General features: G+C 36.0%; 1 protein-coding gene across 4 annotated transcripts in view; it reads right to left on the bottom strand.

Annotated features, from left to right (window-relative positions):
• Window positions 1–25,301, bottom strand: part of LOC128866799 (FK506-binding protein 2) — a 65,123-nt gene that overhangs the window by 26,725 nt on the left and 13,097 nt on the right. For all 4 annotated transcript variants that reach the window (XM_054107785.1, XM_054107783.1, XM_054107787.1 and 1 more), the window contains one exon: window positions 17,247–17,462. In XM_054107785.1, the coding sequence (XP_053963760.1) occupies window positions 17,247–17,425 (179 nt within the window). In that variant the 5' untranslated portion in view covers window positions 17,426–17,462. The remainder of the gene's footprint in view (window positions 1–17,246; window positions 17,463–25,301) is intronic.

The raw sequence follows: 25,301 nt of genomic DNA on the forward strand, positions 1-25,301 counted from the left end.
AAATGAGATATGAGACGGGCTGACAGGTTGTGTGCGCTGCGGCGTTGCACAGTGCGCTGGTTTGTTAGCGAAACGCATTGTTATGTAAGTGCTAATAAAAAAATAATTAGCGATAAATTCATGTAGACCCCAAAGCTGAGTTTAGAAATACCTAAGTCTATTAAGGACAATACTTCTGTTTTCCATAAGCCGTATGAGAATTTTCGAGCAATCGAACGGGGTCGTATGCTATGATTAATGTATATTTTATTTATTCCCAAGTAACTGCTGTTCCTAGCCTTCATAGCAGAGAACTTAACTTATTCTGCGAAAACTCCTTTCAGCGCCTTTTAAAGAAAGATGCTCCAATGGAAATTTATTGCACGAAGGACGGGCCGAAGAGCTGTATGAGCTTTATAATAATCTCAAGATCCGTCCAAATTTTTTAAGATCCACACAGCGTCTTTGTTATAACAATGAGTAAAAAGTTTACGAATATTTTAATTTTGAAAGTATTCCGTCGCAAACGTTTTCGGAGCACCCAGAATTTATGAGTCTGAAAAATGTCGCACTATGCAAGAAGTATGATTATCAAAACAAAAGAAATTTTAATGCATAAAGGACTCATACATATTGTAAAAGTTTTTCCAATAACAGGTGTTATTTTGGATAGCCCGCTATTTCGGTAGATGCCACTTTTGAACTGTCATTTTTTTATATTCGACAAGTAGAAACTACGCCATTAATAAAAATGGAACGATACACGCTTAAACAACGCATTGAAACTATTAAAATTCACTATAAAAATGGTGAAAATTTGGCAGAGACGGTTCGTAAAACTCGAACATTTTTGGGTTATCGTGAAGCACCTTTTCGGGCCGCAATACAGAAATTGGTGAAAAAATTCGAGCTGTTGGGATAAGTTAGTCATGTTAAGAATAAAACCCGTGCACTTCGCTCAAGAACAGCCGAAAATATTTCTGTTGTAGCCGAAAGTATTGAAGAAAACCCAGGTTTGTCCATTCCTCGTCATTCTTTGGGATTAGGCTTTACATTACACCCTATTTTGCATAAGGATTTTGTCTTAAGGCTTACAAAGTCCAGCTAACAAAAGAATTTAAGCCGGCCGCTCATTTACAACGTCGTGTCTTTGTTGATTGGGTCGTTGAAATGCATGCAAATGATCCGGAATTCCAACGAAAAATCATCTTGAGTGATGAGGCCCATTTCCACCTCGGTGGCTTGGTCAACAAGTAAAATTGTCGGATTTGGGACTCAGAAAATCCAAGATTTATTGTTGAAAAGCCGGTTTATGGTCCGGCGGAGTCATTGGACCGAATTTTTTCGAAAATGAAGCTGGAGCAACAGTTACGGTGAATGGATTGCGCAATCGAGAGATGATTAACGATTTTTTATGGCCAGAATTGGATGGTATTGATTTGGACAACGTTTATTTCCAACAAGACGGCGCTACGTGCCACACAAGCAACGAAACCATTGATCTTTTACCAACACCTCTTATTGGAAAACCCTTTATATGTAAATATAAGTATGACTTTGATCCAAATTATGAGTCAGCACTTTGTGGAAATAACAGGGTATTAAAACTTCGCAATTCCTACCGAAAATTGTATCATAGATTTATTTTGTGGTATACATATGTACATATATATATGATTTTTTCTTTGGATAATAGACTCACAATTTTTCAACGGATTCCATACAAGTTTTCACAGCTTCACTGTTATTTCCAAGACACCAATACGCCGGATGATGCTTCCGATTTAGCTGATATTTATAACATACATAAATATATTTGCCAGGAGAGAAAGCAATTTTGGAGTCCATTGAGATTCATAAATGAGTTTGAAAGAGTCCAAAATAAGTTATTTATGGTAAGAGTCATGAAAAAAGTCCGAAATGAGCGTCGGTTCTACATTACCAGCTAAGGACTGTCTCTCAAGCAGCATTTTTATGCTGTTAGAATCCCATCAACAACAATACAAATGTTACAAATAACTTATGTTAAGACCCATTTGATGTAAGAGTTTGAGCTCATATATGTTCACTTGTGCAGCAAGGGAAACACCCTCATTTCGGACTCTTAAATGAGTTCATTATGATCGCAAGGACTCCTTAATGACAATTTTATTACTCTAAATGTGTGCTGTGTCGATACGATAACTGTTGATGATGCTGGAGCAAAACGGAAGTTTGCCTTAAAAATTGTAACTCATTCCATTGAAGATCGACGCAGCAGAATGATATGAATAGCAGAATGAGCGAGGAGTGACAAAATCAAAACTAAGAACTGCACTATTGGTTATCAAATTTGGAAATATCTGGCACACTGTACTGTAGCTATTCATAATAATTGCTTCCTTTCATACTCGAAGTTTTCTTCAGTTGCTTAGATTAGATTAGACAGACTGTTCTTTGAAGATGTTTACTTGGTAATAATACTTTAGTCAGCAGGCACTTTTTACTAGTTCGCTGGACATACTTGAATATAACTCGAACAGTTAAGGGAATACGAACTAAAACCTTCAGAAATTACTGAGCATAATCTCAGCTAATATTGAAAACATAAGAAAAACATCAGAGGGAAGTTTTCTCAAAAATTTTTTAATAAAAACAATACATTTTTTCCCAACAAACAATTTATAAAGGTATCTATTAACCAAAAAAAAAAATTAAATGTTAAAAAACTATTTTAAAAACTATACCATAATTTTCTGTTTTAGCTAAGTTCTTATTAGGTAGGTAGGTAGGTTGTTCTTATTATACTATACTCAAGCCTACAAATAAACCAACTTTCAGAAAAATTTTCAACAATGTCCAAAATACTTGGATCATTTGACATGGAATCGTTGTTCTACAATAGAGCTGATATATCTCGTGGTATCTGCAAGATATCAGCCACAAAACTCGAGTTCTTAAATTAATTGCAAAGCTTTTCTTTCTGAAACTATGCAAACAACATTTGCAGAAAAATAGATGGTAATCAAATTACATACTCCGTCAGTTTACATACATGTCAGTCAGTGAGCCAATTAGTTCGCTCAGAGTAATAATAGTCTAAGTCAATCGTTAAGATTGCCGAATGATGTACATAAATGAAAGATCATGTAATAAAGATGTTCTGTAATAGACGTAGTCGAACGGGTTAGTGCGTGACTACCATTCGGAACTCAGAGAGAACGTAGATTCGAATCTCGGTGAAACACTAAAATGAAGAAAAGCAACACTCAAAAAAGGGTGTACGCGCCAATTATATGTATATCGGCTTAACTTTTCGCTTTGAAAAGTTTTATTATATATATTTATTAGACGTAATACAACTCTTTTTTTTCTTAATTGGTGCGATAACCGCTTAAGCGTTTTTGACTGAGTTTAACAAAGCGCACCAGTCATTTCTCTCTCATGCTAATGGACGCCAGTTAGACACATCAAGTGAATCTAAGTCCTACTCCGCCTGACCTTTCCAACAATAGACTATTATAGTAAGGTTGAAAACAATTAAACTTTGATAGGAAATAGCTCTTACACTGGTTCCTTTATCATAATCCAATCGGCTTTGAAAAGTTTTATTATCCAAATACAACTTCTAGAACGCTACTTGAATCTAAGAATCTCTGGTATTTGGCCGTTTTGGGTTAAAGTTTAAGAAGTAGAAGTTTAAGAACTGCACACTGTACGTAAAGTGTGTGTTTGTATGTATGTATGTATGTATGTACTTATACAGTTGAAAGCAGTTAGAGTGATGTTGAGGGTCCGCGAAGGCGCATTCGCGTTTTCTATTTCAGGCCCAAAACAAGAGATATGATCTGCAATTTTTTAGTGGGTGATGTGAAGTAGTGAACGAGTAACAAATTAATATTTTTTAGAAGCAACCCAAATCGTAGAAGCAATATTTTACACCAATGCCGCCTGCTAGTTCATTAGTTCTGCGGCATAATGTGTCATTCCAATGAGCGAAGGAGGTGGAATAGAGGTCGTACATTGGCAATGAATGTACGGGCATTTAGTGGCATGCATGAGTGCTCTTACGCGCGTCAGCTTCTAGCCCCAGTTATATAATTCATCATTCCATAACAATTTTTTATTTTTCTGCGGCGTCACTTTCTCAAAATTACATAAATTTTTATATTTCTTTTTTTTTTGTTGCAGTGCAAATATAGGTCTACAGGTCACTAGTTGATTTGCGTAAGCTCCGAAACGGAGCCGGAGAAAGTGGTGGTCGCAGCGCATATAAAACTGATATTGTTTTGTATTTGCGGTCAACAATACTGCATCACTTCACTTATTTGCTAGTCAAGCGAGAAATATTGCTGAAGATGACTGAAAAAAGTTGAACAACAAGTGGAACTGATGAAGAGCAGCAGCTTTATATCACCAATAAAAACAGAAAATGGCAAGCGGGTTTCTAACAAAAAACAATTGTGTTTTCATCTTCGTTATATTCATTGCTTGAGTAATTCACGTGCATTCTTCTTCTTCATTCTTTAATATTTCGTCGAGCTCTTAGCCGCTAACTGTTGTTATTCTGACGGCGAAGAGCATTTTACCACATTGGCAGTGCGCACGTGGTTCACCAAGTTCGCCAAACAAACAATAAAAACATAAACTTCCTATGCATGGAATGCTGTTGACAACTACTCCATTGTCCTTGCGCTTGTTTTTGTAGACATCATACTTGTACATAGTTGTTTTTGTACTAATTTACATTGACGTGGGAAGATAAAAGCCGTGAGAACGTGACCTGAGTTTTTTTGTTTTTGGCTTGGCTCTGCATTTACTCAATTATTTATGAAATTGTTATAGTCTGGTTTGGTCTACCTTTTGTCCAGCTACTAAATTATCTACCTCCACTTTTGCATTTACACACACATACATGCCGTCCGGGGGGGGGATTCTCATACCGCTCGCTTTGCTGTCGTTTTAATTATGCAAACGTTGATGAAATTGCAAACAAACGGTGTCAGCCCCTTTGGGTGTGCGCCGCACTTTTCCTTTCTTTGCATGTAAAACACGGGAAAATGTCCTGTGCAAGCTGTTGTTAGCTTTGTTGGCGTGCAGGCGACCCAAAGTAATTTTTCAATTTAATTGTCTGCCCAATTGAATGAATTCAACCGACTGGACAATATTTGAACATTTGACTAAGAATATATTTTCTTGAAATATTTGCTTTGGATTGATAATAAAACGTAGATATGCAAAATATATTCGTTTTCCTAATTAAATACTTACATACATAAATGTTTGTATGTAAATGAGTTGTGAAGGATTGCCATTTTGTTGTAAAAGAAGGCATCCCCTTCAGCTAAAAATGTAACTAGTTGCATATTTGGAATTTTGAATTGGCTTCATCTATAACATTATGAGTATAAACCAATAAATTACACTCTCCTATGCGTATCACCTTTGTCAGGCTCAATGCACATATATAAATGATCTGTGGAAACTTTCCGAAGCATGGCTTGCTCGCATCTTGATATATTTGCATAATGATGCTATATAAACTATAAATTCCCAAAATACCGGAACTAGACGATTCGATTTCCTGAATTTTTGAGTATAATTTTGTTACAGTAAAATTTTCATTACGAAAATCCCCCATTTTCTGTAAAAAAAGAGGTTGTCTATAAAGTCGGTTTACTGACGATAGTTTAACGTGACAACGTCATAAGAAAATACTAATGTAATGGTTGCAATTTTCAAAACAAAATTTTAATTTTATTTGTCTGATAGATATTTTGTATGGATATAGAGGAGGAGGTAAATGGAATTGCAATGGAATAGGTCAAGTTACATTTACAAAAACGTGAAAAATGACGAAACATTTATCAAATTCATGAACGATATCTTCAATTCCGATTGTTCATCAGACGTTAATAAGTCAACAACACTAAGAGGCACCATCATCGATTTGCCTTTTTCAAGACACTTTACACTCGAAACACTCCCTTTCATTTCCTACTTTTTCTATCATCGTCCTATTCTCAACAGAGAAATGGTTCATTACCATGCACACAGGAAGAAGGCATATGCAAATACAAGTATGTGAATTTATATACAAATGCGCATATACATACATATACATACATATATATGCTCACTCAAGTAGGACAGAGCCAGATGTCGAACGTTGCCGAACGCGGGGGCCGATTGTGCTCTTTGTCGTTCGTTCCGCGCTCTCGCTTGCAGTTCAAGCACATTAGCTTACATTTGCTTGCGTACGGAATAGATTCGTATATTTGATATGCCCATATGATTTGTATGCATCTTTACATATAGATTTATTCTTTTTGAAAATTGCGCGAAATTGTATATGTATATGCATGTTTATATATATATATTAGTATACAACATATCTTATAAGGTATGTGGTAAATATTACCATACATTTTTTCCTTCACATGTAATAAAAAAATTAATAATAATAACATTAAAACAATAGGTATTATTAACAAAATTGGTTTTATTTTAAATTCTTCAAGTAAATCAAATTAATAATAATCAATAAGAAGGCATATGCAAATACAAATACGTGAATTTATATATTTACATATGCGCCTGTACATACATATATACGCTCACTTAAGTAGGAGAGATCAAGATGTCGAACGTTGCCGTTCGTTTGCTTTGTTTGCTTTGTCGTTCGTTCCGCGCTTTCGCTTGCAGTTCATTCAAGGTAACGGCAATGAGCTAGGTAACGACAAATGAGTAAGGTAACGACACATTTTTTCGTGCGTGCAGCCGGCTAAATCGAATTATAAATTTCATTTAATAGAAAGTCCTACAGATGCATAGTAGTTTTGATTAAGAAATTGATATTTCTCTCTAACAATGGTGATAGAGGCTACTACTAACTGCGGAACGTCTTCGTAATCAATTCGGTTACAATTTTAGTTTTTAAATAAATGCTTTAAATTATTTGAATTTGAAATTTTATTTTTATTTGAAATTTTAATACCGACTTCAAAATAATTTTATATAGGCAACTGCTCGTAATACTCGTATATTTGCACAAAACATTGTTTGTAGTTTGTACAATTTTTTATTTGCTTGTCTTATTTACGACTAAGATTTAAATAAATATTTGAATCGCTTAAATTAACTTTTTTTGTTGTAATGTTTTGATTTTAAATACAGGGTCCGGCACTCGAAGTGTAACCAACTTCAGACCACTCGCGCAACTGATGCAGAATGACCGTCTAGAGACAGACAGAGAGAGTGAGATCTCTAGAGAGTAAAAGTCTATACTATCACTGTCCTCCTCCTACTCCTTCTCTCCTATTGTCGGCGCTCTAAGAGAATTCAATGAGATCTCAATTTTTATTTTTTTATATTTTATTTTTCTGTGTCAAAGAATGAATTTTATAAATTTCTAAACTAGTTTTCTATATTAATTCATTTATTATTAAATTTAAGCTCATATTAGCTGTAAGTGGTCTGCAAAATCTATAATAAAGACTTGAAATAAGCGAAAACGAAAAGCATTTTTCATTTCGTTTCATTATCTGCAAAAAAGGGACGAAGCGAACACAAAAAAACTGCAAACTTTACTAAATAGATGGGTTGGATCTTTTTCATCAAAGTCAGGGCATCCCAAAATATATACTTAAAAATTGCTAAAAAATATGCTATTAAATTCTAATGTGTGCTCTTAAAATGCCTATGCAGTGTATTTGTTTAAATTATTTTTTATGATAATGTAATTCATTCTAACTCAAAAACCATAAACATCCGAGCTCGAAACTTTGTGTAGATTAAAAAAAAAACTCAATAAAGGTTCATCGTAATTTTAAACTTTTTTTCAGAAATTTTCGAAAAAGCCTGCAGAGTTATAGCGCATTTAATTTGAAGTTTGAAGTGAACCAAAAACCGCGTAGACTTTTGACAATTTTTTTTTTGCATGTATTGCCTTTCTTCTGCAAAATAAGCTTTATTGTAAACCGTGTGAGCATTTCTTCAGTTCGTTGCTAGCATGCGTGCCAAAAACATGCTGAAATATAGCTTGGGTTGCCCTAATCATAGGTACTTCTGTAAAGGGCACGCCAGTCACATGAAGGGCATTAAATATGTACATTCCAAGTTGTCTATAGCGTTATCTGTTCCCTACTATCCGATCTGTTTGAAATGGTGCAGTCTATCAGGTCAACTACACCATATAGACTCCATGTCTCTCAGTCCGCACTGTGCCAATTATTCACCTATTTACTACAATTTGATGTTTTGACCGAGAGATAATGTGTTGTAACTGGTTAGTGCTGATCTTATCATAATAATTGTGCGCCAGAAAAAAAATTGCTATTTTCTTACTGACATTGGCAACTCTGCTCTAAAAATAATTATTTACATTCCACCGATTTTATGGCTGGAAGCTTTGCTTACTAGTTTCGCTTCTTACTCAATTTCCTGCGCATAATGCAATTTTCGTACCTTGTCACGCGCTCGCTTAGAGGATTAATCCTTTTTATAATTAATCAAGCACGTATGCAATAGAAATTTCCAACGTTCAAGCGGTTGATTGCATTTACTGAAATATTCATGGCGATTTTTTGTGCATTTTTCCTTTTAATATCTTTCTGCTTTTCTTGAGATGAGTATTATGTTTACCTATGGAAGCATTTAGAAAACGACGAAGTGTATAAAGATGAAGACGAAGCACAATTGCGCTAACGAAGTTTTCAATCTAATCTCATGCTAACTCGTAGTATGTTTTTGACATGAAAATAATATTGTTTGGAGGTCAATGAGAGAGTCGCCATTGTTCAATTGACTTTGTTGGAAGAAGAAGTTTGCGCTTGCATTGACATAGATGGTATTGATAGCTTAGTATTAAACCAATAGCTGCTATTTAAAGACAATTAAAGGTTTGTTTCTGTTTATGTTTGTAGGCAAGTGCTTATTTGGAGCTGGTAAGGGAGGGAGTACGGAAACAAAAAAATAACTTCAGGCGTATTTGAAGTGCTGTTTGTGGCATTTCCTTGTTACGTGATAGCCCACTTATACATAAAATTGTTTTCTTTTTGCTCTTAAACTGCCATATTTACTCACAAAGCAGCTGTAAGTTTCATCCCGCTGACTTGTGCGGCAGCCTCTTGCTTTTTGTTTATGTCCAACTTAATTGTTACTTGAATATGCTGGCAGCGCCTCGTTAGCTTACGCATGTTTCTTTTTATCACTCTTTCTTTCCTACCAAGTTGTTCTTACTAATTTTAAAGGTAAATCTTTGCTTTTAAATCTGCTGCCAATGCAAGGTATCTCAAGTCGCTAAATAGTGTGTGCTCACTAGTGTTGTTGCAACAAGCCAACAAGCCAGGCGTTAACCGTCAAGTGCAACTAGCAGCCAAAGAGCTACTCGTAACCATTTACACAGTATTCTAACTACTTGGCTTCTTTGGTACGCGTTAATTTCCGGGGCACATCCGTTCTGGCGGCTAAGATGTTGCTTATACGCCTCGCCGACTAGCATATGACGTTAAATGTGGCTTACAAAAGCTGCTTGCAAAGACTAAAGAACAGTAAAATAAAGCGATGCTGCGGGCACTTTTAACATCAAATCAACTACCGTTACTTTGCATTTTTACATATTTCGTATTAAATTATTTTTTTTGCAACATTTTGCTATTTAAATTGCAATAAGCAGACAGTTGACGAATGCCATCAAAACGTTTACCCAACCCGCTTTGGCTGATCGAAACTGATTGTCCAAACGTTGACTGACTAATGGTCACACTAAGTGGTGCTTGTCCAACGATTGGAAGCATGAGTACCCTGAACGCCAACATTTGAAAGACACTTGCCGCTTTGCGTTTGCATGTGTGTGGGTGGCAGCAACAAGTGACACTTGTCAGCGCATAGAGTTTAACAATTTGACTGGTTTGCTTTTATTTTTTCGCCTTGTTTTGCGCGTTTTTTTTGTGTTTTTGTAAGCTTCACTACCTGGTTGAAGAGACAGCGAAACTTGCAAACTAAAATGAAATCACGGTAAATTAAACAGAAATCAAAAACTTTCTCCTGCGTTGCGTAGTCGCTTCATACGAGTAAATAAGTATCTGCTTCAGTTGCTTCATATTCGCATCTGCTGTTGCCTCTTGCTGCCCTAATACAATTTGCTCACCCCACCACACACTACACATACACATATGAGCGCTTTGACGAAATTGCCAAAAATGTTGCATGCCACCACTACTAGCAACCGGTTGTCCACGGGCACTTAAAGCGGCGACATCAGCGTTAAAACTATGGCAATTGACTGCCGAAGTTTATTTTTTTGCTTTACTCGCTTTTGCTCGACCAAATTTGAATTTCGTGTAGAGCAGGTCGAGCAGGTCCAAGTTGGAGTTTGTGTGTATTTGTACGGGTAATATTATATATTAAGAGCAAGCACCCTGTCATCTTAATACATATATACGTATATGTATGCCTTTTTACTTATTTATATGTTTATGTATCGTACTTATGTATGTGCACTTACGTAGGTCCTGTTAAAATGTTGGTGGGAGACAAGTGGAATGCCGCACACAAATGTTTTATTGGATGTTGGGTGATCGGTACATGTATGAACTTATCTCCATAGGAATGCATCAGAAATCTCTGCTTACGTAACTCAATCATTACGAGTAATTTCCGTTGGATATTACATTTATATTTTGATAATTTACTGAGAGATGGGAAATTGTGGGAGTGGATAGTTGTGAAATTTTTCATTTGCTGCTTTTTAACGACTTCTTTGCCTTCATTTGATAAACTTTAAAGCAATTAATTTATCTACTTATATATAAGTATAATACAATACATACGTATGTATACATAATTATAATGCAAAGTACAATAAAGGAGATTATTTTTGAAAACTAAACAAAATATCTAGGCATTACGATCGACTCAAAATTAAACTGGCAGGAAGATATAAGGGGAAAAAATTAAATGAAGTAAAATATCGGTTTGAGAAATTGTACTTACTGCTTGGATCTCAGTCCAAATTATCATTGCAAAATAAGTACTTATTTATCGAACGACATTTGCACTAATCTGGAACTACGAAATTGAGATTTGGGACACTGCTGCGGAGTGAATAGCTTATAACTGAAGACTTAACATTTTAAAACTAATTTGATAACCTGACTCAATAAATAAATAAATTGTTATTAAAAAACAAAAAAAACAGGAATGCTAGTATTTGTGACGATCTAAATTTAACAGAGCTTGAAATTGCTAATAGGCAGCTAGATGATGATGATCTCAGATTTATTAATAAAATACCATCTGTCGTTCGAAGACGGCACAATATTGTATAGGGTGGGCCATGTAAAATTTGCTTCAACCCAGCTCAATCAACCCAATTTTTAAGCACATTTTCGATTGTTTGGGCTCCAATTCCATGAATGGCAACTTCGATTTCGTGTTTTAAAGCATCACTCGTCTCTGGATGGTTCGCATAGCATTTGTCCTTAACGGCTCCCCACAAAAAATAGCCCAACGCGCTTAAATCACAGCTTCGAGGCGGCCAATTAATACCGGAATTTCGGCTGATTATTCGGTTTTCAAAAAACGGTAGTCAAAAGTTCGAGTGTAACTTTGGCAGTGTGACAAGTTGCACCGTGATGTTGAAACCAAATGTCGCCCTGTCATCCTCTTCAATTTTAAGAAACAACTCGTTGAGCATGTCACGGTAAGGCTCGCCATTTATGGTAACAGCGGCTTCTCGCTCATTTTCAAAAAAAAAAAAAATGGCCTATGATGCCGCCAGACCAAAAACCGCACCAAACAGTGACTCGTTGTGGATGCATTTGCTTCTCTACAGTAACGTGTGGATTTTCTGAACCCCAAATCCGACAAGTTTGCTTATTGACGTAGCCACCGATGTGAAAATGATTTCCCAATTTTGTTCAATGTTTCCCAATTTCGTTCAAGCGTATAGCGTCCCATTTCGTAAATGCCAAACATTTAAGTAAATTATGAATACATTTGACATGTCAATTGTGTTACCATTCTCAAAAAAATAGGTGGCTCAAAAAGCAAACGCTATATGTGGCCCACCCGTATCTCCCAAAAACTTTTGCAACAAAATCAAGACGCACACCACAGATTGAAGCTGAACCTCGGTCAAGCATCTAACAAAGTCTTGTTATACACATCTATAAGTATATTACATATGGAATATCTGTTTGGAAATGTAGGGGCGTATTCGTTAATAATTTAGCAAAAAGGTGAAGAATTTAGAGAAATTAGAATTATTAAAAGATCATTGGGATAAATGAAATTAAATTGAGGAAAAATATATTGAGTAGAAATACTAATTGTATTAAAACCTTTTCATTTCTTTAGTTTTGCTTTCTTACATTTCCAACAACTTGTGCTATTAGCCTCTAAAACAAGTTCAGAATTTGCGGGTAGCAAAGCTTAAATTGGAAAGTCACCTTTTCGTTTAATCATAGTTCTCAACTTTTTGTAAAACGGAAGCAGCATTACAGATAAGGCATTTATGCATATACATACATGTGCACATGCATACACACATACATAAGTATAATAAAAATGTATAACATTATAGGCGTACTAGCTGATACCAGTGACTCCGGCTGCGTGGCTTACTTATACATATGTTTCATTTACAGATTCACGAAAAAAAATTCTGATGAAAACTATTTTTTCTTTGCAAAACTTCGTTGACAATATTGTTTGACGTTTTTTTATCTGCAACTAAAATATATAAACAATCAGAGTTGGTGATGCGAGAGCAAGCGAAGTGTAATTGACCGTGAAATGAATTACTACAACAGCACTTTCGCAAATATCGTTTTGATTTTAAAAAGCGTTAAATTTGTGTTTAGAAAGTATGTGCTTTAGAATAGGAGACGTCAAATGTACTTTGGAAGATATCTGTGCTGAAATATAATATTCAAGTTTTATTACTTGGTTATTACAACCTATGCACACAGACTATTTTTAATGAATTTAATGTTAGTTAGTTAGTAAAAGTTTAGGGAGAGATTTAAAATATAATTTTAAAGTACATTCTGTCAAAAAATATCGGGAATTATTCATATATCTCAATTTTTTTTGCTGGAATGTTGGTACAACTGTCCTCTTTAGTGTCGCAGAGATTGAAGGGATGATCTGTCAATTAGCATGTTTTTGGCATTTACTTATATCAGTCAACAGCAGGTGTCCAGCCTGCTCTGCGATTTTCACTATGCATGAAAATATCGAACAAAGAATTTGTCTTAAATGTTGTGTGCCAAATCGTTGAAAATGTTGCAGAAAGCCTATGGCGAGTGTGCTTTATCAAAAACATGGGTCTACGAGTGGAGTCGTGGAAGATTTGCCCCGATGTGGGCGCCCATCAACGTCTTCAACGGATGAAAACATCGACAAAGTCAAGGAAATGGTGCTGGAAAACCATCATTTAAGTTTGAGGGAGGTAACTCGTGATCTTAGCATGTCTCACTAATTAATTCGCAACATTTTACACCATCAATTGGGCATCACACGCATGGCTGCTTGACTCGTTTCAAGAGAGTTGAATTTCTTTAAAAAAATTCATCGGAAGAAGGTGGCTGAAGACACGCTTGAGCAAGTGAATTCGGACCCAACGTTTATCCAGCGCATCATAACAGGTGATGAGACGTGGGTATACTTGCATGAGTTTGACATGCAAACCAGTCAACAGGCGGCTGAATGGCGCTATTCACATAAGCCGAACCCCAAAAAACCACGTCAAAGTCGGTCAAAAGTGAAAGTCATGCTACTCGTTTTCTTTAATTATCATGGTGTTGTGCACTCGGAATTCGTTTCAATTAGTTCTACGGTAAATAAAGAATATTATATGGAAGTTATGCGACGTTTGAGAGAGAATGTGGATAGGAAACGGCCCAAATTGGGGAAAGAAAACACATGGATCTTGCACCATGATAGCGCTTTTTTGATACCGGATTTACATCCCTGTGACTTTTTCCTTTTCCCAAAACTTAAATTGTCACTTCGCGGACGCCGCTTTGAGTCGATAGAGCCCATTAAGGAGAATTTGCTGAAGAAGCTGCATAAGATCTCTTCACACGCGTTTAAAAGATGGTTTGATGACTGGACTAATCGTTGGCATATGTGTATTGCTTCGAATGTAGACTGTTTTGAAGGTGACAAAATAAATTTTGATGATTAAACAATTATTTTGCGTTTTATTGAACAATTCGCGGTACTTTTTTGACAGAATATACATTTGAAGTTTTCGCAAATCGAAGGAATGCTCTTCAAAGCACATTTAATAATTTTAATTCTAATTCTGTGGACAATTTTAAAGTCCATATGATACTTTCTAACATCGAATTGACGCTTTCTAAAATCAAAGTGATATTGTCGAAGGTATTTAAATTGACATCAACTCTTATTTCTTTCTCACTGATTTGCTCTTTTCAACCACGTCTAATTGGTAAGTTAATACGCTATGGCAAGACTAAACGTCTAAATAATAAATTACAAAAATTTAAATGAAATCCCGTCAGTAGTGCTTAAGCCATTTAATAACAACTAGAAGTTACTTATAACTTATTATTCTTTTGACGTGATAACGTCTTATAATTCGATTTAGCCGGCTGCACGCACGAAAAAATGTGTCGTTACCTTGCTCATTTGTCGTTACCTTGCTCATTGCCGTTACCTTGAATGAACTGCAAGCGAAAGCGCGGAACGAACGACAAAGCAAACAAAGCAAACGAACGGCAACGTTCGACATCTTGCTCTCTCCTACTTAAGTGAACGTATATATGTATGCATATGCGCATATGTACATATATAAATTCACGTATTTGTATTTGCATATGCCTTCTTATTGATTATTATTAATTTGATTTACTTGAAGAATTTAAAATAAAACCAAGTTTGTTAATAATACCTGTTGTTTTAATGTTATTATTATTAATTTTTTTATTATATATGAAGGAAAAAATGTATGGTATATTAATATTTTCCATATACCTTATAAGATATGTTGTATACTAATATATGTATGTAAACATGCATATACATATACAATTTCGCGCAATTTTCAAAAAGAACAAATCTATATGTAAAGATGCATACAAGTCGTATGGACATATCAAATATAGGAATCTATTCCGTATGCAAGCAAATGTAAGCTAATGTGCTTGAACTGCAAGCGAGAGCGCGGAACGAACGACAAAGAGCACAATCGGCTCCCGCGTTCGGCAGCGTTCGACATCTGGCTCTGTCCTACTTGAGTGAGCGTATATATGTATGTATATGTATGTATATGCGCATTTGTATATAAATTCACATACTTGTATTTACATATGCCTTCTTCTTGTGTGCATGGTAATGAACCATTTCTCTGTTGAGAATAGGACGATGATAGAAAAAGTAGGAAATGAAAGGGAGTGTTTCGAGTGTAAAGTGTCTTGAAAAAGGCAAATCGATGATGGTGCCTCTTAGTGTTGTTGACTTATTAACGTCTGATGCACAATCGAAATTGAAGATATCTTTCATGAATTTGATAAATGTTTCGTAATTTTTCACCGACTTTACAGACAACCTCTTTTTTAGCTTCGCTGTTACTTATTGCACGTTTCCATTACTCCGTTTTTACTTCGATATTTGTGATTGGAAATATTTATATGCTTTTGAAAAAAAGAAATTGCTAAATCTCCAAAATCATTACTTTGCGTACTGAAGTTTTTTAAACACTTTTTTGCCTCTTTTGATACTTACTATCTCTATATCTCTCTTTAAATATTTTGCCTTAAATTTTTTTAACACCCTTTAGATGTACAAATATGTTATCATAGGAGCATAATTATGAGTGTAATCATTTTTGACTTTATAATGTCAGAAGTGCACTCGGAGGTTTGTCATTGAGGGGCGGCCATGATTAACATTTGGTGTTTCATGAATAGGGTTTCGAATTTGTGTACTTTTGAATGATAGTCAAGCACCAATCCACCCGGTTACGACGGAGGTTTTATGTTTGTGTTTTACTTTCATGGAAGTGCCTTCGCAATGAAAAGGGTTCGGTGTAAATTTATACTTGAGAGAGTAAATATTTACTTGCAGTTGAAAAAATTTAGAATAATGCTGAGTGTTGAAAAAATGTCGTCACACAGAAAAGTTTGTAATAGATACGCAAATTTTACTGTTTAATGAAGTGGGTAAAACTGATAAGCATATATGTATAAATGGATAACCAAATGGATTAATATGTCAGCAAATACACAAATACATATATACTCGTACACACATACATGTATACATGCATAGGTATATTTGTGTATATATTACAACAATAGCTCGTTTATCCGCAAACAGTACTTTTTTACTATTTTGTAAGTAAATTTATCGCAAGCAGTGTATCCACACATATCTCTACACATACACATGTATGTATATGCATGTTTGTACGAGTATTTGTATACTATATACTTTATAATGACGCATCGCTGCCTGATCTCCCACCGCTTGTATCCATTTGTTAGACCAAAAGGCATATGCTTTTGTTGTTGGCATGTAATTTAATTACAATAGCGGCGTCCCAGTAAAGTCAACTAGGGGCAAATAAATCAGTACGTCACAACAGCGCATAACTGAGAAAGTGCGCACTGTGGTGTGTGCTGGAGAAAGGGGCAATGTTTGTTAATTGGGTTTCGACGACAACAATTTTCGGCAACAGTGTGTTGCACTTTCGCACTTTTGTGGCAACCAAACACCATTCGTGTGTACGTATGTAAATACATAAGTATGTATGTACCTAGGTATGCGCTTTCACCAAAAAAGTGCGTATAGAATGACTTGGGTGGCCTAGTAAAAATTAGTCACTTTGCGGTAGACATATTGTAATATCTGATGCCATCCGGCAAACGCAGAAACCGCCAAAAATCTAATTACAATGGCAACAACAACAACGAATAGCATTATAAAAATCGCAGTCAAGTGGCAGCGGTTATAAATAACGCCAAAACAAAAAGCAGCGACAGTACGCTTATCTTATTTGCTTATCTCGCTGATAGCGGCGCCTAATTTATGAGCAAAGGCGTATTGAGCTTGCAACAGTGCCAACAGTGTCGGAGGTGAAAGGGCCTAAAAGGAAATGTATGCGCTTCTAGAAGTGTCATAAATAGACTATTTATTTAAATTGAAAGTCACGAAAAAAGTTTGAAATTTATTTGAAAAATTAATTAAATCCCTTTCTCAAGTGAAGAGCAAACTTTCACTTTCATTACTATTGCTCGCTTGTCTCGTGCACTTACCTCGAATCGAATTTCTTGCCATCTGTCAGTGTGCCTGTGTAGTGCATTGTCAGCATGTCACCGCTTTTCGACTTTTGTTCACACACCTCCGGCGTACTGATGACATCGACTTTCAGTTCTTGAGCGCGCACGCTTGACGCCAACACAAGGCACGTTGCGATAAGTACGAATTTCAACATTTTGGTATTTAGTGTTTGTTTTTTGTTTTTATATTAACTGCAAAGAAAAAGTAAAAAAATTAAACTGTTGTTGATAGAAAGTGATCTGTATTTGTCAAACAACAAAAATCGAATGCACCAATGTATAAGAAATAAGCCGGCCTCCCCTGCTTAGTGTAGTTGTACGTGACTTAGTCTCGGGTTCGAGGCCGGAGTATGATGCATCAATGATAGATAACGCTTTTTCTAATAGCAGTCACTCCTTCGTAGGTTCGAATCTCCGTGCATGAACACCAAATAATAGAAACAGTTTTTTTTTTCTAACAGCGGTCGCCCCTCGGCAGGCAATGGCAAACCTTCAAGTGTATTTCTGTCATGAGAAAGCTCCTCATAAAAACCAACTGCCATTCAGAGTCGCCTGTAGGTCCTTCCATTTGTGGAACAACATCAAGACGTACACGACTAATAGGAGGAGGAGCTCGGCGAAAAACATAACGGAAGTTTACACGCCAATTATTTATTTATTTTAGTCACGCTTTGGTAGGTTATGACAAGTCTCCGAGTGGACTTGTGCCTTGAAAAAAGTTCTCATCAAAACCATCTGCCGTTCGAGGGCACACACAAAAAATTCAATGAGAAGTCCAACAAAACACAATTATTACTCTATATTATTACTATCCTATAAAGAGCAAACACTCCCATTATTTATGAAACAGTAGTTTACTCAAGTTACTACCGCGGAAAACTTTGCGATGGCATATTCTGTTAACCCACATTCGAAAGACACTACAGAAACTTTCTATCACTATCTTATGAATAGCTGGTACGACGTTCGATTTAAGGTGCGAATTTAAGGTTTAGACTAATCTAATTTTTTTATTTCGTACCTCCTCTCTTGTCAAACAGCACGCGGAGTCTCTGATCACTCCGCTATTTGTCAATTCAATAAAAGCCGAACTAAGTTGAAGTTTACACAAAGATAGAAGAACGACCGTGTTATGCGCAGTGCTTACAAATTGGGGCAGAATGTCCCTGCCCCAATTTCCATGGGATGAAAAGTCCCGAACCTAACCCATAGATGGCGTGCATTCACTTCTTCCTCATTCCTGTTCTTGATGGAAATTACGTTGTTATTTATCAGCTATTGTAATTTTGAACAAAAATAACGTGTTTTATTTGTTAAGCCTGGGAATCTTCAGAAGGTGTTACGCATCGTTATATCGTAATGTACTTCACATCCATTTCATGCAAGGAGCTCCTTCATTCCATACCTACTTTCCAGAAGCTGCTAATGAAATGTAGGAATTTGACAGCAGACTGGCTGTTAGAGTAAATCTCAATAGAACTTTTTTAAATAGGGCTGCTTTACTTATTGCTGTTAACTTAGCCTAAAAGACACGATAATGTACCGGGTGTCATAAATTGAAGTTCACTAAGAGCTCTCTAAATTAGATGCCACTGCCAATCTTATAGACTTGCTTTGACCCAACGGTAAAATGGCTAAGGTCTGAGATCCGTGGGTTTTTTCATTCATTGCTTTCGCAAATTCTTGTGAAGAAACTATTTTCAAAGCAAAAGCAAAGGATCGTGTAGTCCAGCTCAGAAAGGTCTTCTGAGATTGCCTCCGAAGGTCTTTCCTGACCAGATTTGCATTCAATTTAGTTTGATTGCAACCAGCCAGGTATTTTTCATACAATTGTTTTGAAAAAAAAGCACCGTAAGGAGATTTAAAGGTGGGGAAGAAACTAGTTTGCCCGCAACAAGCAAACATGCTCTTCATAGCAACCTTTCTGCTTTGCTCCTGGTTTTTGTTTTTTCTAACGCTTGCTATAAGACACAAACCCCATATGAAAGAAAGGGTCTGACTACCTTTGTGTAAATTCAGTGTACTATGTGTGGCTCCAGACTCTATCTTTTTGCTATGGCTTCATTGCAGGCGTATAGGGCGGTAATGGATTCCCTGGTACGCTATTACTCGTTTTGGTTCTAGTTTAGCTTCCTATAAAAAATTACACCGAGTTTGTTGATGCTATCGTAACAGCATAAACATTATCCATAAATGCTTGAGGAGTGCTACTGGAGTGAAGGATACAAATCCGGATTGTTCCGGTAACGTAGAACTGACTGTCAACGTATTTTACCCCGATAGATAGCTTGAGCCGGATCCTGTTTAAATGCGGTAAAGCGGATGTAAAGCAAAATTTCAGCCTCAGTGAACTCAGTGCCCCCTAGATTGAAGGCGTTTGGGAGTAGATCGCTCAGAGCATATAGTTGCTTTCCCGATACTGCGAATTTTAAAATTAATATTTTTTTGTTTAATGTATTGTATTGTATTTTAATTGATATTAGCGATTTGAGTTTTACTCTATTTAGATGTGCTTTAACTACATAGAGGTACGAGTATATAATGTTAATCAAAGCTTCAGAAATTTATTAGTAATTCACGCACATCGCCGCCATCAACTTCAAGTCGTACATCCCCCATTCGGAGCCATATCAGCTACCAATCAGCAGCAATTTTTATTCATACCACCAATTTGTCTTGGCTGGCGCATCGAATTCAATGCCGGTAGCTTTGTTATTGTAAATTTGTATTTTGCATGCAGCTGCAGTTGTGTGGCTCGGATAATGGCCAAACAGTTGCATAATCATTAACAAAAGATGTAAAGCTGAAGAGATTACGCACTGGCGCCGAATGTCTACAGCAATGCAGCAACCGGCCGTCTGATCTAATAAACAACCTGCCGTTGGCACAGTGCAACATTCTTAATTTTTTCCTTATAAATGTGTTAATGGGTATTGTTGCGGAAGATAGTTATACGAATACTTTATTAAATCTCAGTGAAGCACTTGAAAACTACCCAATTCTCTTTCTTTACTCGAACTGACACAAACTAGAAATACTGAGCGATTTAAGCCTTCGCGTGGGACGTATGCAGAACTATTGCGCACTCCGACACAAAGAAAATTACCCAGAATCGAAATGAAAAATGATAATATTCCTTGATTTCAAAAGCTTTCACCTCAATTATTGGAATCAAAAGAATCATTTCGATCTTACTCGTAAAAAGCAGCAAACCACATGAAAATAAGTAGGAACTGAATCCCTTGGTTTATCAAACTGGTCTCATAGGTAGTTTTGAGGGAACTATACTCTTCAATTTCAGAAGTGATGCAATTGTGATTTTGACTTCCAATTAGTAGGAAGTCACCTACTATTTCGAAATTTCAACTGGCAAAACCATCGTTTGTGAGACGACAGCAGATAGTTTGTCTTGTCTTCGCCTTTCACTAGTCCTTTGAACTTCTTTAACTAAATTAGAAAATAGAGGAGAGATATATCAAAGGTCAGGTCGAAAAAGTCTCTTAGGCATTGCTAGAGGAACACATGCCTAGAGTTCCATAAATTTCATCAAAACGCTAATTCATTTATGCTCATCATTAAACACGCGCTCAACCAGTATTGAGCCAAGCATTTTGTCATTGCTCAGTCTCACAAGATTTTTTGGTACGAAACCTCATCTTTATAATGTCATATAGCTTAACTCGTTCACTTTTAAAAAACATGAGATACAGATTACTAAAAACATTTATTAGATATATGGAATTGTCTTCTTCAGGGCTTCTCTACATCTTATTATTCTATTGTATATAAATATTTTCTAGTATCGGCCAATACCTGAAGACGTCATATAATATCTACATGGCCAATATTAAATATTAGATACACACACTTTGTGGCGAAGTATGAGAAACGAATACTGCAAATTGAAGCGCATCATCATAGCGTAGAGTTTATTCAAAAATGAGTACGAGTATACGCTTTGAGCCACACTGTTTTAATAAAAAAAACTTAATTCCACTGTCCAAAACTAGATGCTCAACACGAACAAACGCTAATCATTATAAAAGTTATGTCTTTAGGTATGCGTTTTTTTCACGGAGGTTGCGATTGTTTAGGTAACCTTTGGTCCGTTGAATTACATTCTTAGCATTTTACCCGTACAACCAATTCGCTCTCTGTTTTCGTTGGAAAATTTACTCAAATTCACTTTTATATCTATCTCTGATATAGTAAGCTACACAATTGCGTAACGTCCAAATCGATTCGCCCGAATGTTCATAGTTCTATGATAAGGAAGGGTCTACTATAAAACTCTCTGGACAAAAATTATATTTGCAGTAATTTTATATATATTATTTTCGATAAACTACTCGCACTTGCGCCAAAAATTTTAAAACTTGAAATTTTAATCTTCCGTAATTATTCACGTTTGTTCGTGTGGTATAACATTTTTGTAAAATTGTTGAACAGTGTTATTATTAAGTCACCCCTTGTGTTGCACATATGATTTGACTAGATCTAAGCCTACATCCTTATCGAAATGTTGGTGGTTATCCCATCTAATATTTTTTGTTCATTCTTCCAATGCTCTCTAGACATGGACGGTAACCTGGAAACGGCAAGGCTGTCATATGTCTGCCTTTTCTTCTAAAGCTTCAATTTTTTAAGGCAGGAGCTTCACGCTGAAATATTTGGGCAAACTGTTATTGCCCTACCACTTTTTTTATATAATTTTGATAAAATGGTAATGAAATCATTTTGACCGCCTCTTGAAAAGTATTTGGTTAGCAGTTCTCTTCGTTTTCAGAATAATACAGAAATTTAGTATGTAAAATTAAATGAAAAATAAAATTATTTAATTATTTAATTTTAATTATTTAATTAACTTTAATAATTAATTAACCTTAGGAAGTTTCTAAATGAAGTGACTAAGTATGTACAGTTCGTTTTTTAATGAGAGAAAAACGGCTTTAAATTTTTCTATCTCCCGCGCCTCCCTAAATAGAAGTAAATTCACTTCTTCGTCTAATGAGATACTGTTTCCGTAATTTTTCCATAAATTAATCATACAATTTTGTCTTTGAATAACTTTTTAATAATGGTTTTGAGTGATCAACATTTTTATTTTGACCTTCACGCACTCCATTGCAAAAATGATTGACGTACACTATTTGTAAAAATCGTAGATCTCTCGAAAGAGAGATGCGAAATTAATCGCACCACATATTAGATATCGCTTCTAACAACCGAGCGATATGTTGTAGTTAATGAGAAGTATGTAAACCATTGAGTTCTTTGAAATTTTCTTAGCATAATGGAACAAAAATATAGCGGAGACCATTAAGTGCGGAGCTTAAAGGTTGACTGAAATATGTTTTAACTCACAGAAACGAATGTTGTCGGTTATATTTTCCGCCGTTTCAGTCCAACGTGTGATGAGTTATAATTCGATATTTTTATCGAAAAGATTGGTATTTTTTAGGATAAAGTAACATATAAATTTTTATGTTACTTTATCCTAATGAGCTTTATTTGTTGTATTTGCAGTAAGTTGCAAAATTTATCACTCCCAAAAGATGGAACATTTTTGTGGGATGATTTATTACGACTGATAATTGAGTCAGGAGTGTATTGATCGACTTACTTCGACTTTTGGCATTAAAACACCACACTAAGACACTGCGAAATGTTGGTACAACGAATTCCAACGTGGTCTTCAATCCTTGCAGGATGAATTTCGTGAAGGCCCTCCAAAAACGATTGTTATGCCAGAAACAGTTGCATGAACAGTTGGCCGTCAAGAAGATTTGTTCTCCCTCATAATTTGAAAATAATCTAAAAATATACTCGTGCCGATTGGTGTAAGGAAATATTAAATAAACTTAGCCCTGGTAATTCCAAACACGTCTATCACATCTTCGCAGGTCTCGAAGCTTGAATCTATGCATATGAGTCTTAAAACAAAAACAGAAACAAAACCGCAATTGACGATATTTGATGTTAGAAGACGAGCTTAATCCAACGCAAGTTGTTCGTGGAAGAAGACATTCGAAAGAAACGGTCACCAGCTTCCTTGGCCCGGAGCCCGTTCTGCCACTCCCTTCTCCAGGCATCAAAGCCACGGTTAGCAAAAGGGTTACTCTAACCCACAAGCGAGCTTGGCAGGCTGAGAGAGGCCATACTGATGTTATCTGTCAGTCACTAAGCAGAGGGGACTGTAAGAGGCTGGTTGGACTGATGACGGGCAACTTTCTATGGACAAAGCACATGGAAAAGGTAGTGCAGGTAGTGCACTCTGCCCAGCAGGTGGAGACGAGGATGAGACGGCGGATCATTTTCTGTGCGTCTGCCCAGCCTTCGCTCGAATCAGCCTTCGGGTCTTTGGCACTGATGTGTGATTACCTTGGCTCCTTGGCACGACAAGGTTTACTTAGATTTCTTCGGAGGTCGAGTAGATTTAAAGAAAATTAAAAAGGGTATCCGAGTGCAGTACAACGGACTTAATAGTGTCTGAGTGCTGCACTTGCTAGTCTGTCCCGTTAAAAAAAAAACGGTCACCTCTTTTTTCGGAAAATTTGGTCATATAGCAACTGCACAAACTTAAAATAGTAAATTCTGAGTGCTACACAAGTGCCATTTACTAGCCAGAAATTTTCCCAGAGTTAAGCAACGCCAACCATCCAAGACGAATAATCCTTCATCAAGACAATGCGAATTCTCACGCATCGCCTCACACAAGAAAGTATTTGAGCACTAAAAAGATTGAATTAATGGTCCATCCACCTTACAGCCCTGATTTGACACCTAATGATTTGATTTTGTTCCTGAACATCAAACATTAAATGCGAGATGTCAACGTTTTTCAACGCATCAAGGAGTTGTTGAAGCCCCTAAACAGCTCTGCTTTGAAAATTGGTTGAAGTAAATGCAAAAGTGTATTAGACAGTCGATCCATATTATGGTAAATTATTCTTTAGTGATTATTGGAGCGACCACTCAACTTGTGGACCTAATTGATATTTTTCAATTATTTATTCTTATAATTTTAACAATTTCTGCCCAGTGTAAAAAATACTCCATCGAATACCGGCCATTCATGTTTAGTACATGCATATCTACATACACATGTAACAATGCAAGTACGTGTGTACGTGTGCAGAAGTATGAATCTTCATATTATTACCGCAGCTATTTATATGTATGTCTGTAGCATTTGCAATTTCCCATTGTATTATGCAATCGCGGTTTCTTTTCATTATTGTTTTTCTTTGTGAAGGTGGAACGAATTGTGAAATTCGATTTTCCTCCTTCTCCTTCTCCGCCATCTGCATCTACATACAATGTGCATACATACATATGCCTTTTATATTCAAATGCGCCATTCAAAGAAAGTTTCCAAATAAAACCCAAAAACGCATGCGCAACGCAATTTCGAACTTTGGCTGTTCGTTGGTGAAATCGCCACTTCAAATGTTGGCCACATTTATAATTATTAACATTTGGCAGAGTGTTACATAAAAAAAACGATGACCACACGGGAATTAATGATGCTTGAGTGGGTGTTTTGTTTGGGCAAATCCACGCATATTGAAAATATGAACCAAATAAGTGTTTGCAGGTGAAAACATCATTAAAAAATAAGAGATTATTTCTATGAAATAGCAAAAGAAAGTATGTGAAATGATTTTTGTTTTTTTTCCCGCTATTATATGGAGGGCGGTAAAAATACTAAATCATTTGAGTAAATTAGTGCGTCGTGTATGTATTTGTATGCACGTGAAGTGGTAAAAGTTGCAGGCAACAAAACTTTTTAAACGCTAATTAAAGCGGAAAGTCATCAAAAATCATAGCATAAATTTTTTAATTAATATGTTATGAAAACGTGGAGTGGGGAAAAGAAATGTTAACAAGTGGAAACAATACAATTTTCGGAAGTGCTGAGAAAATATGCAATTAGTTTTACGCTTACGTGGTGACGGAAAACTGTTGCCAGCGTCGATGTTGACTAAAAACACGACAACTGAGAAATTATCTTTTTTTTTAATAGATTTA

This window comes from Anastrepha ludens, chromosome 6, assembly GCF_028408465.1.
Source record: "Anastrepha ludens isolate Willacy chromosome 6, idAnaLude1.1, whole genome shotgun sequence".
Classification (NCBI taxonomy): Eukaryota; Metazoa; Arthropoda; class Insecta; order Diptera; family Tephritidae; genus Anastrepha; species Anastrepha ludens.